The 13,167-nt window shown below is 51.5% G+C and overlaps 1 protein-coding gene across 1 annotated transcript in view; it reads left to right on the top strand.

The window, feature by feature from the left end:
* Positions 1 to 11,411, top strand: part of ZNF341 (zinc finger protein 341) — a 22,964-nt gene extending 11,553 nt beyond the window's left edge. Inside the window, 7 exon segments of the mRNA XM_009637368.2 lie at positions 784 to 977; positions 1,817 to 2,025; positions 3,444 to 3,540; positions 5,126 to 5,258; positions 5,694 to 5,805; positions 6,579 to 6,649; positions 7,859 to 11,411. Coding sequence (XP_009635663.1) covers positions 784 to 977; positions 1,817 to 2,025; positions 3,444 to 3,540; positions 5,126 to 5,258; positions 5,694 to 5,805; positions 6,579 to 6,649; positions 7,859 to 8,373 — 1,331 coding nt within the window. The 3' untranslated portion in view covers positions 8,374 to 11,411.
* Positions 11,412 to 13,167: the final 1,756 nt, after the last annotated feature.

The raw sequence follows: 13,167 nt of genomic DNA, 5'->3' as shown, positions 1-13,167 counted from the left end.
TCCTTGGGTACCCCCAGCTGTGGTGGATTCAGGTGCTGGTGGAGACAGCAGCTCCAAACGCTGTGACAGTATGTGCACAGGGACAGAGCGAGGTGTCTTCCCCTTCTCCCTCCCTGGCAGGTGCAGCTTTGGCAGTGCCTGAGCCACACTTGGCAGCTCTGGTCTAGCGGCCAGACAAGCCGGTGGTTTAGCATAGCCCAGTGCTCGGTCTTGTTTGCAATGTGCAAGCCATGCCTGGTCTGGCCCCAGTGGCCAATGGAAGATACCTGAGGCAGAGAAGAGCTCCTTGCTGGCAGACTGGGTATGGATACTCTTTCAGCTGGTGGCCTCAGTCCCGGTGGGAGGGGAAGGAACACTGTGACAATGTCACATCTAGGACAAGGCTCCACTGGAGCTGCTCCATGCAGACATCATGGACTGTGAGCTGCTGCCTGGATTTTAACCTCCTGTCTCCAAACAGAGATGGGAGTAAATTTGGCTTTGATTCCCTGGCTGGGGCCTGCCCTGCTGACTGCTCCACAGGGCACAGTTAGGTCCCTGGGAAAAGAGAATGGGTCAGGGAGAGGAAGGTGGAGTAGTACAAGCCCTTGATAATCTGTAGACAAACTTAAAACTATCCTGTTAGAAGGTAAGATGTGTGTGATCTATAGAATCTGTCTTTGAAAGGAAGGAAGAGCCTGGCCCCAAAGCCACGCCTAGTGTGTCTCGGCAGCATGGCACTTGCATAGCAGCTTTCAGAACTGGCTCCTGGCAGGCTGTGACTTTCTCTGTCCCTTTCTCCAGGTTTGCCTCAGCCCTCAAGGGACCCTGCACAACTGCCCCAAGACATGAGCCCCTTGGATGAGAGCGAGGCAGGCAAACTGGAAGCCAAGCAGGTTGTCTTGATCGATAGCTCTTACCAGTGCCAGTTCTGCCCCAGCAAATTCAACACCTATTTCCAGCTCAAATCGCACATGACACAGCACAAGAACGAGCAGGTAGGGACAGAGAGTGTCCCATGTTGGTGGCAAGATTGGGATGGGCTTCACATAGGGCACCGGCTCCCGGGGTCTGAACTGAGCCTTTTACTCTGTAAAGCTGCCAGCGCTTCACATGCAGCTCAGCTCTCTGCATGTTTGGGTTGCAGCTGTGTGGCCTGGGTGGCTTTGAAAAGCTCTGCTGCCTCCACCCTGCTGAGTGAGAAGGCAGCCGAGCAGGTTTCAGTGGCTAGAGAAGAAGCAAAGTCCAAAGTTTTCAGTGTGGGTGGCAGCTCTCAGGTCGTGCAACAGTCACCGCTGGGGTGTTGTGGTCTCACCCACTTAAGTGGTTTCAGGTGCTCACACCAACACCCCTTTCTCCCACCTTGCTTTCTTAGGGAAGTGCTCTGACAGTCTGCATTTGCAGAGCGTTCAACTCCCAGCAGGTTCTGCTGTTGTCTTCACCTGGAGCTGTCAGCCACATTGTGATGCTTAGTTGCTCTGCACGCTTCTGTAAAGACCCTTCCTCTGAGGAAGGCAGCAGAGGAAGGGGATATTTTACCGCTGCGTTGTGTCCTGCTGCAGTGCAGTGCAGGGTTTCATTGTTGTGGCCTGACTGAGCGAGCACTAATATGGTTGTGGGAATGGTGAGGTGCTCTGGGAACCACAGTGCTGGCTGTGTTCATAACATCAGCTCAGCTGTTCTCCAGCACAGTGAGTCAAGGGGCAGTGGTGCCTTTCTGTAAATGACCCAGTGGCAATGAGTTCCAAAAAGGAAGGCTGTTCTGTCTGTTGGCAGAGAATCCTCCCTGTTTGTTTCCATGGTGTGCCACTCCAGTTGCTCTCCCTTCTTCTCCCAGGTGTACAAGTGTGTGGTGAAGACCTGTGCTCAGACCTTCCAGAAGCTGGAGTCCTTCCTTGAACACATCAAGAGCCACCAGGAGGAGCTGAGTTATCGCTGCCATCTCTGCAGCAAGGACTTCCCCTCCCTGTACGAGCTGGGCGTCCACCAGTACTCCCACAGCCTGCTGCCCCAGCACAGCCCCAAGAAGGACGTGGCCGTGTACAAGTACAGTAGCAATCGGTGCTCACAAGCCTTGTAGGAGTGAGTGGGTGCAGAGTGTGTTTGGCTGAGAGCGGTGGGGACATTAGAGGGGAAAGAGGGCTGCGTGTTCAGTGGCTGCATTTCTCTTGGACACCCCAGCGGCAAATGGGGGGCCCCTCCACTGGGCTGCTAGGGTGAAGCACTTTGAATGCAAGGAACCTTTCAGAAAGACAGTGAAAGGCTGGCATCAGTTACATGGGAAGATCCCATCACTGCAAGTCCTCTTACTACCAGTCAAGAGTGAGATGGGCACAGCTGAACCTGCACTGGGCTGGATCAGAGCCAGGGAAGCCCCTTCCCAGCCTGTTTTCTGTGATTCTCTAAACACTGGCAGCAGAGGGAGCATGGGTTGTAGAAGCTGTGCCCAGAAAAAATTAGTTATTTCTCCTGTCCCATTGATGTGAAGGGGTCTGTTACCTGGGAAAGCCTTTCTACTAGTGTGAAGGGAAAGGATGAGGAGTTCCACGAAGAGCTCTTCCGGAGCTTTTGAAATGCCTGTAGAGAAATAAAGGAAGAGTAGGAAGCTCAAAGGATACTGAAGTCACCTAGGAGCTCCATGGAATAAATATCTGCTCCTTCTTCCATAGACCATAATTTCCAGTTATCCTTGTGCTTTGGAGCTTCATCCTACAGCTTGCTAATGGGGATCTTTGAGATCAGAGCCCCGCTTATGTCTGAGGAGATTTTAGTCTGATCTAAGGAAAAGGGAGTTCACAGCAGATACATGGTGCGAGTGCCTGTTGATGGTGCAAGTCCCCATTGCCCATCATCAGTCAACTTTGGCAGGGGTCTGTGGCAGAAATGCTGCCAGGACGTGCGAGTTAGGTGGAGGGGTCCCAGGAGGTTTTGGAGAGGTGGCGGCATGAGCCGAAGCTTTGTTAGATGCCAGAGACACTACATGGGAGCGTGTTGCCTTGTGGCTGTGCCCCAGGTAACGCTGCTGTTGTGCTGTGACCCCACACTCAGCTCCTTCACTGGGAGCTGATGTCTTCATGGAAGGAGGTGTTTTAAGTAAGGTAAAGCCTTTACTTAAGGCTTGTCGCCATGAGGAAGCAATGTGGAACATGTGCTCAGGTCTGTGGGTGCTCCCATGGGTGTCCTGGAAGAGCACCAGCGATTTAAAGGCTTCACCAACCAGTTTCCCAGCATCTCCCCGTCGTGAAGGATGCTAAGCATGAGTGTGATCTGGCCATGTGGGTTGCTGAGGTTTCAGAGCACCTGGGTGTTGTTGTTATTGTCTGTATCACACTGACCCTACCAGAAATCAGCCTGGAAGGTGGTGGGTGAATGGGCTGGGCATCCCTGCCTGGGGTCTGCCCGCGTCGTGGGGTTTGCTGGTGGCAGCCTCATTCACAGGCTCTGTCCTTTCTCTCTGCATTCAGATGTGTGAAGTGTGTAAATAAGTACTCCACCCCGGAAGCCCTGGAGCACCATCTGCAGACAGCAACGCACAACTTTCCCTGCCCTCACTGCCAGAAGGTGGGTGGGTGACCGCTGCCTGAGCTGGTCCTGGACATGTAGCTAGGGCTCTTGAGGGGGACAGGAACCCTTTCCTCCCCTTCCTCTCCCTTCCTACCTCAGTACGGACTGGCAGGCTCACAAGGTGCTTTTCAGAGAGACAGAGGTGATTGCACCCCTGGCCTCCAGCTCTGGCCTCTCACACAGGGCACGTTCCTCCCTGCAGTGCTGGCTTTTCTCCTGGGTTCCGTTTGCTGAACAGAATTTGTCAGGGGAGCTCCCTTATTCCCATGACAGCACAGGACTGCATGCTCTGGGCTGCTGTCCTTATTTCTTAAAAGCAAGCATGCCAGGAGGAGTGAGGCTGGTTTTGGGAAGTCTTATAGTGGCGGCAGTGCCTTTGACCCGCTATCCCTGGCTACCTATGGCTGGAAGGTTGGGCATGAAAAGCCCTAGGTCCTGGGGGAGCTCCTGCACCTCCACTGCAATCCTCATCTGTTGCAACAGAAGTCTCTGGGTTCCCCCTCATTCCCCTCTTTTGGATGAGTGTTCTGTGTCCTTGGCAAAGAGAAACCTGTCTGAGTGATGTGACTGGGACCGGAACGATGCCTGGGTAGGTTTTGGCTGGAAATACTCTCTTCAGCACAGCCCCTGAGGGAGTTTGAGGGGCAGAATTTTGTGGGATTTTAAGTCTAATAAATTATTTTTTGAAATCCAGACTAAAATTTGGACCCTTGCTCCTCTGTTTATAGCAAAGGAAATGAAAATCCTGCAGTGGGGGCAGGGACAATCTCAAAGGAGTGACCACTCTGTACTGAGGTAGCTCAGGAAGGGGAAACACACTCCTGCCATGGTTAGTAACCTGTCTGTCTTTACCTGTCTTCTCCCCGCTTCCCCCACCAGGTGACAGATGCCCTTCTGAGCCTGTGTGAGACTTTCAGCATGCAGCATAGGTGTTGGAAAGCCCATTAACTGCAGCAGTATTTTTTACTTGTTTGTATTCTTGGTAATATTGCTGTTTTCTGGAGATGCGAGAGCAGAGTCCTGGCTACCAGAACTCCTGGCTCTCCTGTGCTCCCCTCGGACATGCGCTTGCAGCATCCTCATTAGGAATTCACTTAGCTTGGGGAATTTTCAGTATCCCCATTAGTCAAAGGAACTGTTCCTACTGGTTTGATAAAGGCCATGAATGAGAGCCTTTGGTAACAGATGATAGAGAAGCACAAACTCAAGTAAACACTGTGGGAAAGTAGTAACTATGGGGGGTCCTTGCCCAGCCCATCCTACTGGTCATTCTGGAGGGAGACAGGGCATCCACCTGGGGTGCTGGTCCTCAGCAGTATGGTGTTACAAAACTTAGCAGCAAGATTTCAGCTTATGTGTTTCTTAACAATAAGAAGGTAGTGGTTTTCTTTCTTTTTTTTTTAAAGCTCTATCTGTATTTTCCTTACATAAACTAAAGGTTTCCTCAGTGCGTCCTTTCCAGGGAAGCAGTCACTGTGAGCTTCTTATGCTTTCTATGCAGGCCACACCTCCCACGCCCGCACAGGCTCAGCGATGTCCCCTGTGTGCTGCTGGCTCTTACCTTGGTTTTATGTGTTAACAGGTGTTCCCCTGCGAGAGATACCTGCGCCGCCACATCCCCACCCATGGCGGGGGCAGCAAGTTCAAGTGCCAGATCTGCAAGAAGTTCTTTCGCCGGGAGCACTACCTCAAGCTGCACGCCCACATCCACTCGGGTACGGGCTCCCCCGGCACCACAGCGCTATCTCCCTATCACAGTCCTTGCTGCACACTGTAATGCCCTGTCTGTTTTCCTAATAACAGCATTGAGTGTACAAGAGTCATCTGTAGTAACATGGGTTCAAGAAATGTATGGTTTTGGTTCAGCCTCATGCCCAGCACTGCACATGTTGGAAGTGGGACACAGGGGTGGCTTCCTCACTGCCCATGGTTGCAGAAGCTAAGGAAGCTGGCCCTGGAGATCAGGAGCAGCGTGGATTGTATCCATCCATTTACCCATCAGGCAGGGAAGGGGAGCTTGGGAAAGTTTATAGAGAAGCAGGAGCAGCACTGCTGCCAGAGTGAATCCTGAATGTGACTAGAGCAGCCCCGTGTGACTGGACTCTCCCTGAATCTTGGTATCTCTCTTTTTTTTTTTTTTTTTAATCCAGGTGAAAAGCCCTTTAAATGCTCAGTGTGTGACGCGGCCTTCAATCGGAAAGACAAACTCAAGCGACATATGCTGATCCACGAGCCTTTTAAGAAATATAAATGTCCCTTCTCGTACGTAGCATGTCTCCAGCATGGAGGCATGTCTTAATGGGGTTGGGATGGGGTTTGGGAAGGAAGGAGTGTCTCTTGTGGGTATCCTAGGGTACATATGTGGCATCTGCCAATCCACTACTTCTTGGGAAGGCAGCAGTGCTGTCTGCTGTTGAACTGGGAACCCAGGAGTCCCAGTTGCCATCATGTGAGGCCACATAATTTTATAATAGTTCATCAAGCCTGTAAAATAATGCCTGCCTTTCTGGGAAGCTTGGGGGATTGCACCTGGGGAGCTCTGGGGAAGAGAAGGAATGTTATGTGAGCACGAAGTTGCCCGAAGGATGGTCTCTCCTCGACCGCCATGTCTCAAAAAGCACTTGGCAACATAGGAGCTAATGTACAAGCCAAAGAAACCCAGGTTTAGAAGGTACATCCCCAAATCCATGGCACGGCCGTGGGCCTTCTGCGATAACCAGGACTGACTGACTTCACCTTGTAGCTCCTTCTGAAATACTTCTGTCTGTAGGCGAGATCTTGAACCCGCTGGTGTTAGGAGCGTCCATGGTGAGGCACAGACCACGTGTAGTCTAACAGAAGCCATGTGTCCCTGTAGCAGGCTGTTTTATTTTTTGCCCCTCTCTGGAAGGGCTGAAATATTAGAGCTCCTACTGAGACTGCACCCAGGGACCCATCCGGGTGCTGCTAAGGAGAAGGGCTGTGGATCCAGGATCTGTTTATACATCGATCCTCAGCTGATTCGTGCTGCTCACCACCATTTGTTGTTGTTACAGAAGCCACACGGGCTGCAATAAAGAGTTCAACAGGCCTGACAAGCTGAAGGCTCACATACTGTCCCATTCGGGTAAGTGCAGCTCTGCCCTTGCTGCCAGTGGTTGGGAAGGAAGTGGCTGGGATTTGTGGGGACGCTGCAGGAGCACATTACGGAAGGCGTAAGCTTGAGAAACGAGATAGTAAATGGTGAAAGTGCTTGTGCTTTATACCCCCAGAAGCGCAGGATGTTCCTTACTGGTGCTTTCCACGGTGTTCCTCCACCCACCACTTAGTTACTGTGTAGTTTTCTGTTGGAGAATTTTCCAGCATGTGTATCCAGTGTTTCTTGGATACAGGCCTATGTTCTTAATATAATTTATTAGCTTTAGATTTTTTTAATCTCTGTTGCTGCAGGCCTGCTTAAGTGAGGTTGCGTTTTACAGCTGTGTCTAAGCTTTGGGCTGTTTTCTAAGGCAATATAAATCTGTAGGCAGGGCCTGCTGGCGAGACTCAGAAGCAGAGCTGGATTACTCGGTCCATTTGCTATCAAATTAATATCCAGAGTGCTCTGTCCACTCCTCCCCAATACCATTTCACATTCAAAAGGAGATCTCTCGGGATTTGATTGCCTTCTGTCTGTGTTCCAAAAATGATGCTCCCGCTCCTAATAAAGACAAATAATTAATTTCCATGCCCTAGGGAGTGGTCTGACTTTTGTCTCTTGGGGTAAAACTGTAAGTCTTTTCTTGTGCCCATCATGTCCAAAGCCCTGCAGAGCACGATCAGATGGGGCTGCGCTGACAGTGCAATGGATAATTTGTTTCAGACTGAACATTCCCATACTTGGGGAAGAAATAAAAGTGAAAATTTCTTTACTTGCCAAATACACTTGAAAAAAATCAGAGTTTAAGACTGCTTTGCATTTTCATCACAGTTCCCTGACATTTTTTCTAGTGATATTTTAATCCTCTTATTTGAGGCAAGGACTATTGTTTTAGCCCTTCCTAAACACAGACATTCAGGGCATAGCCACTCACCCTTTTCTGCCTGCAAATTTGCCTGGCACAATGGCTCCTCAAGCCATGGGGGTTTTGGTCTGTTTTAATTAGCAAGGTGAAAAAGAACAGGGCTTCCTGGGTGAGGAGGTGGCTGCTCCAAAGCTTTTATTGGGGAACATCTCCTTGGAAGAGGAGATGAAGCTGTCATGCTCTCCCTTGGTGCGGCGCAGGTTTTCTTGAAGATCTGCATTAGGATGCAGGGTCTCTTAACTGAGCTCTCTCTCCTCTGATGCTCTGTGCAGGGATGAAGATCCACAAGTGCCAGTACTGTAACAAGTCCTTCAGCCGACGAGCCCACATGATAGAGCATCAGCGCTCGCACACCGGTAACTACAAATACCGCTGCCCCACCTGCAGCAAAGGCTTCACCCGCCACAAGTACATGAAGGACCACAAGTGCCGGCTGGGCTCACCCAAGGACAAAGAGCTGCAGCTCAGGAAGCCCCAGAAGAAGCGAGTGGCGCGGGGGCGCAAGGTGGGCCTTGCCCTCCCCAACCAGCTGGGTCTGGCAGAGCTGAAGGATGGTGCTGCTGGGGAAAGCCCCCCCGAAGGTGGCCCTAACAAAGAACCGTTCCAGGAGTCGGACGCAGTCCTGTCCATTGTGGTTGGCAGGTCAGGAGCTGCTGACTCGGACCTTGTCGTTCCTGGGCAGCCCAACAGCATCACATCCAATTTGGCCCTGGCAGAACTGCAGACTGCCTCGGACGGCCCCTGCACCATGCTGGCTGTCCCTGTTTACATCCAGACGACGGAGTGATAACACATAGAGCCACTGTGTGGCTGAGGGCTGCTGCTGGGGCTGTTGGACTTGGTGCTGAAATTTATCCCAGTGAAAAAGACCAAAGCTCTTGTGGGGACGTAGGTGGATATGGGAGAGAATGGCTTTCATCTCCACTTCTTCTTCCCATCCTTGGGCAGAGGACTGCTTGGAAGCCACCGATGGCTACAAGGCACTGAAGAGAATGGCTCCGTTATTTCTTGTCCCTCTGTGTCACTGGTCAGCCTAGGGCAAGAAGGACTAAGATCCCTGAATCAGGGTAAGAAGAAGGAGCATGCAAACTTGCAACAAACAGAGCTGCTGAAATCAGGTGGCTTTGCAAATCACAGCGTGTCCCATCTGTGGTTTTTCTGGCCTAAAAGCTGTATTGCCCAGTATTTGGGTGGCCTTTCCGAGAGCAAACAATTGATCCTTCCTAGTGGAAGCAAGTTCATCCTGAGATCCTTTGGGAACACTCTTCAGAAATACCCTGATAGACTTACTCTGGTATCTTTCTCCTCTCTGTCTCTAGCAGTAGAAAGATCACCTCATCTGTACTACATGTGTTATAAACACCATGGACCTCACGTGCTGTGTGGAGTTGGTGGGCGGGAGCGTTCCTGCGTGTCGGCTCTTCTCTCTGGCTGGTATTCTCTCCACAGGATTTGTTCTTTTCATGGTTTTTCTCCATATCCAAGGATCTCCAAGTGCCTTAGACATCAATGAGTCAATCGTTACGACAGTTAAACATGACACCTTCTGTGTGCAGCTGCAGAGACTAAGGTGAAGTGTCCAGGGTCAGACAGGAAACCCGTGATGCATCCATGAGCCAGTTTTCTAGCACCAGCTCTGGACTAGGTGCTGCAGGGTACTTCTGTGCACTTCTCTGCCAGCTGCTTCCCAGCCTGCGCGTTCTCTTAGCTCAGTTCTATGGGCCAGTTTTTAGTAGTTTCAGTGGAGAGTTGGTGTGGTTAGGTAGCAAGAAAGTCTGGTGTGACTGGGACCATTTCTCTTGTCTGCTTGGCTTCTCCTCTCTGATTTCCCAAGTAGGAGTCCCAAAGCCAGCACAGGAGCACCAAACCCAGGAACTGAAAATTACCATTGTGCAATGCTGGTAAAGGAGGTTGCTCTGCTCTCCCATGGTTTCTTCCTGCTTCATGTGTAGGCCCGCCAAGCTGAGCTTTCCCTGGTAAATTTGTGTGATGAGCTGCTAAGCTGGCTGTAGATGCAAAATACTGCATTTCCGTCCTGTTTCTCCGGGGGTGGTGCAGAGCAGAGCATGGGTTCAGTCAGTCCTGGGTTCTGAAACTCTGGCTGTGGAGTCCCTGGCCTTGCCGCTGGGGAAGCAGTGGGTGTTTCTGGCTGCTGGAGCTGTCAGCCCAGCGTTACTGGTCTGACTGGCCTGACCCTGATGCCTGTCTGCAACCTGCCTGAGCTCCAGCCCATCGCTTTACCTCAAGGTGCTCTTCCTGTCTCCTTGCAGCGTATTTTGCTCAAACCTTAAAAAAAGCAGCTTGCAGGGACAGCATGCTGGTGCCGTGCCCATCGTGGTGGCATCTCCTCCTGGCAGCACGTGCTCTCAGGCTGCACCCTATCTAAAGACAGGTTACCCTGTCACCGGGTTCCTATCAGGATGGGTCCTGCCACCAGTTCACGTTGCTTGCTCGCTTTCCTGACTCACTTTTTGCCCATTTCACTTTTTTGCGATGCTTCTGTACCTCCTGCTGTTGTCGGGTGTTAGGGAATGGAGCACAGGGCTTGCAGAGGGAGACTGGGAGAAGGGGGGGTTGTTCAGGCTTTAGAAGAGGTTAAGGAGAGGTCTTGCTGCTGCCTACAGCTGCCTAACAGGCTGGGGTGGAGAAGGTGGAGCCAGACTCTTCAGAGGTGCACAGGGATGGGACGAGAGGCCACAGGGACACGTAGGAACATGGCAACTTCTGACTCAATGCAAAGAAAAGAAATTTCTGCCAAGAGGGTGGTTGAAGGAAAGAGGCTGCAGAGAGGCCACGAGATCTTGGTACCTGGTGATACTCCAAGTCTGACAGAGCATCCTGCTCTGAGGGGACGTGCGTGGGAGGAGGTGGCTGGGCCGGAGACCTCCAGATGGCCCTTCCTACTTAGGTGTTTCTGTGCTTCTGTGAAATGTCTTGTCTGCTTTGAAGGAGAGTTTATTTGCCCACAATGTTTGTTTTAAATACTTAGCTCTCACAGGAGGGGAACAGCACCAGGAAATAGTTTGCTAAATATACTTTTCCTATTTTCCTCCTCTGTGTCCGCACCATAGGTGTCATTATGTGGTCTCTGGCGCTTGCTGTGGTGCTGCAGTCGGGTCTATTTTGAGGGGATGATGTGTGGGTGCAGTGCTCCTCCAGCTCAGAGGCACCATCTGGAGGCCCGGTCCTTCTGTCCTGGCCCCTGCTTTCCACCAGCCCTGCGCATGGGCCAGCCGGTCTAAATGAGATGCTGGAAGCTGGCTTCCACTGCCTATGCCAAGTGCACTTCAAGGAGCGGAAGCAGAGCCACAAAAACAGCCTCTTGTGTGACTGTGGGACACAGGGGCTAAAAGATGCTGTGCTGTTTGCTTGATAGGTGTTTGCACATTGTGGTAGTGTTGAACAGAAATAAGTTTTATCAAGTTTTGTCTTGAGCATAATGATTGTCCTCTGGGAGTAAAGCTCAGGGTGATTATGTGTAAGACAACGTAACAGAGGTCCCTGATCAGAAGAGAGGCCAGGCTGGCTGGTTGTGCAGCTGGCTGGTTGTGCAGCCCTTGCCTGTGGGAGCTCTGCGGATGTGAGTCCTACGCCTGTCTGAGGGAAGTGCAGCCCCAGCGGGACTGGCAGGGGAAAAGTTGGGCGACAGCCTGCGAGTGTGGTGGCCCCTGTGCCTGCTTCCCAGCTGGGCTGGCTGCACAGGAGCAGCAGCAGGTCCTGGCAGCTCCTGCAGAGCTGGATAGGTGCTCCTGGAGCCTCACTGCCCTTTCTGTGCAAAGGAAAAAAAATGCAGTTACATAGAACTTCTGTACTTTGAGTGTGACCGAGCCCTGGCACAGGCTGCCCAGGAGGGCTGTGGAGTCTCCTTCTCTGGAGATATTCAAATCCTGCCTGGATGATGCCCTGGGTATCCTGCTCTGGGTGAGCCTGCTTGAGCAGGGGGGTTGGACTGGGTGATCTCTGGAGGGCCCTTCCAACCCCTGCCATGCTAGGATTCTGCGATTTCTGTGAAAACAACAACAAAAAAACCCCTCTCCTCTGTAGGCATGCTGCCTGCAGATTAAATTTTGCCATGGAAGGAAATGTCACGGGAAAGATAATTTAATTAGAAGACTAAATGCTATCATGAAGACATCGTGAGTTATGTGCAGTCCTCCGCACTATTCAGTACACAGGGGCTGCCTGTGCCAGGAAGGTGCCTCATCACAGCAGGCCATGAACTTCACAAACTCTTCTATTTCCTGCTGGCCAAAAGGGAAGAATCCTACCCAGAATTTTACCCCATTTCTGTTTCTCTAGCAGGGGCCTGGCCACTGCTCAGCTGCAGCATGGCCCAAGGCGGATCTAAGCTGCTCAGGGCACTGATTTTGTCCCAGCACCTTTCCACAGGACTGGTTCCATCCTGTGTCCTGGGTACCACTATTTTCTTTACAAAACCCCTATGGGAAGCATATTGGCATTTTCTGGAAGTTCCCTGGAGTACCCCAGGGCCCAGGGAGAACTGGAGCTGATACCGGATCAGAACAAAGGCCAGTGGTGCTCAGCCTCCACTTCTGACAGCAGGTGCTTATGGGAGAGTAAGAAAAGAGCAGGTGAAAGCTCTGCCTCCCCTTGTACTCTGCCAGTCTCCCATGTCACCAGCTGGGGGAGGGCTCTCCTGACCTGGGAGTGGTTTCTATAAGCCTCCGTGGATTTTTCCTGTGTATTTTTTTTCTCTTTCTGTATCTGCCATTACAGCGTTAACTAGGAAGAATGAGGCAGGATCCGTTATGCAGCTTTGTTGCTGAACTCCCGCCTTGGATGTAAGGAGGCTGTCTTTAATTATATTAGCTGCTGCAGTGCCTTTTCCCGCTTACCGAGGGCATGAAAAGGTGCTGTCCCCCAATAAGGAGTTGTTTGGTTCATTTTTTCCCCTTTGTCATTTGGTGCGTATATCCCAGCCTGCTTTACAGAGCGCTAACTAGTCCAACCCTGCTCAAAAGCAACGATGAATTTTCTTGGGTGGTTTCCAAGTCGACTATTGTCCCAGTCTGTTATTAACTAACTTGTTTTCACACCACCACTGTGAGTGGAGAGGGGGGTGTTGATTACTTTTTTAGATGATAGAGGCCAAGCACAAAGAAATGAAAGTGAAGTGCCATGTAAGTGCCTGAGGCACTTGAGACTTGATTTCTTCGTCGGACTTTGGAGTCTCTATGTAGGTACTGCGGTCGTATAGCAGAGAGTTACGTCCATGGTGCTTCCACAACTCGCAATGCGTGACCCGAGTCTCCAGGCGTTAAGGAGCTTACAGCTACTCACTGCCAATTAAGCAACCCTGACTCCAGATGTGAATACTCGATTTTGTGAAGTTGGCAAGTTGAGAAAGGAAAGTTTAGAAAAAAGAAACGTCACCAAGTGTTATCTCGACACCTCCACAGGCTGTGCCGAAGCGGTGGGGTTTGAGGGATGCATTACGGGCCTCCAGAGGAGGCGACTCCCCAGGACTCGCACCCAGGCCTGCTCGCGGCAGGGACAGGAGGCTCCGTTCCCGGCTCTGGGCCCACTCGCGGCAGGGACAGGAGGCTCCGTTCCCGGCTCG

Source organism: Egretta garzetta, unplaced genomic scaffold (assembly GCF_000687185.1).
Source record: "Egretta garzetta isolate BGI_Z169 unplaced genomic scaffold, ASM68718v1 scaffold24, whole genome shotgun sequence".
Lineage (NCBI taxonomy): Eukaryota > Metazoa > Chordata > Aves > Pelecaniformes > Ardeidae > Egretta > Egretta garzetta.
This window is presented reverse-complemented; position numbering and strand designations above follow the sequence as displayed.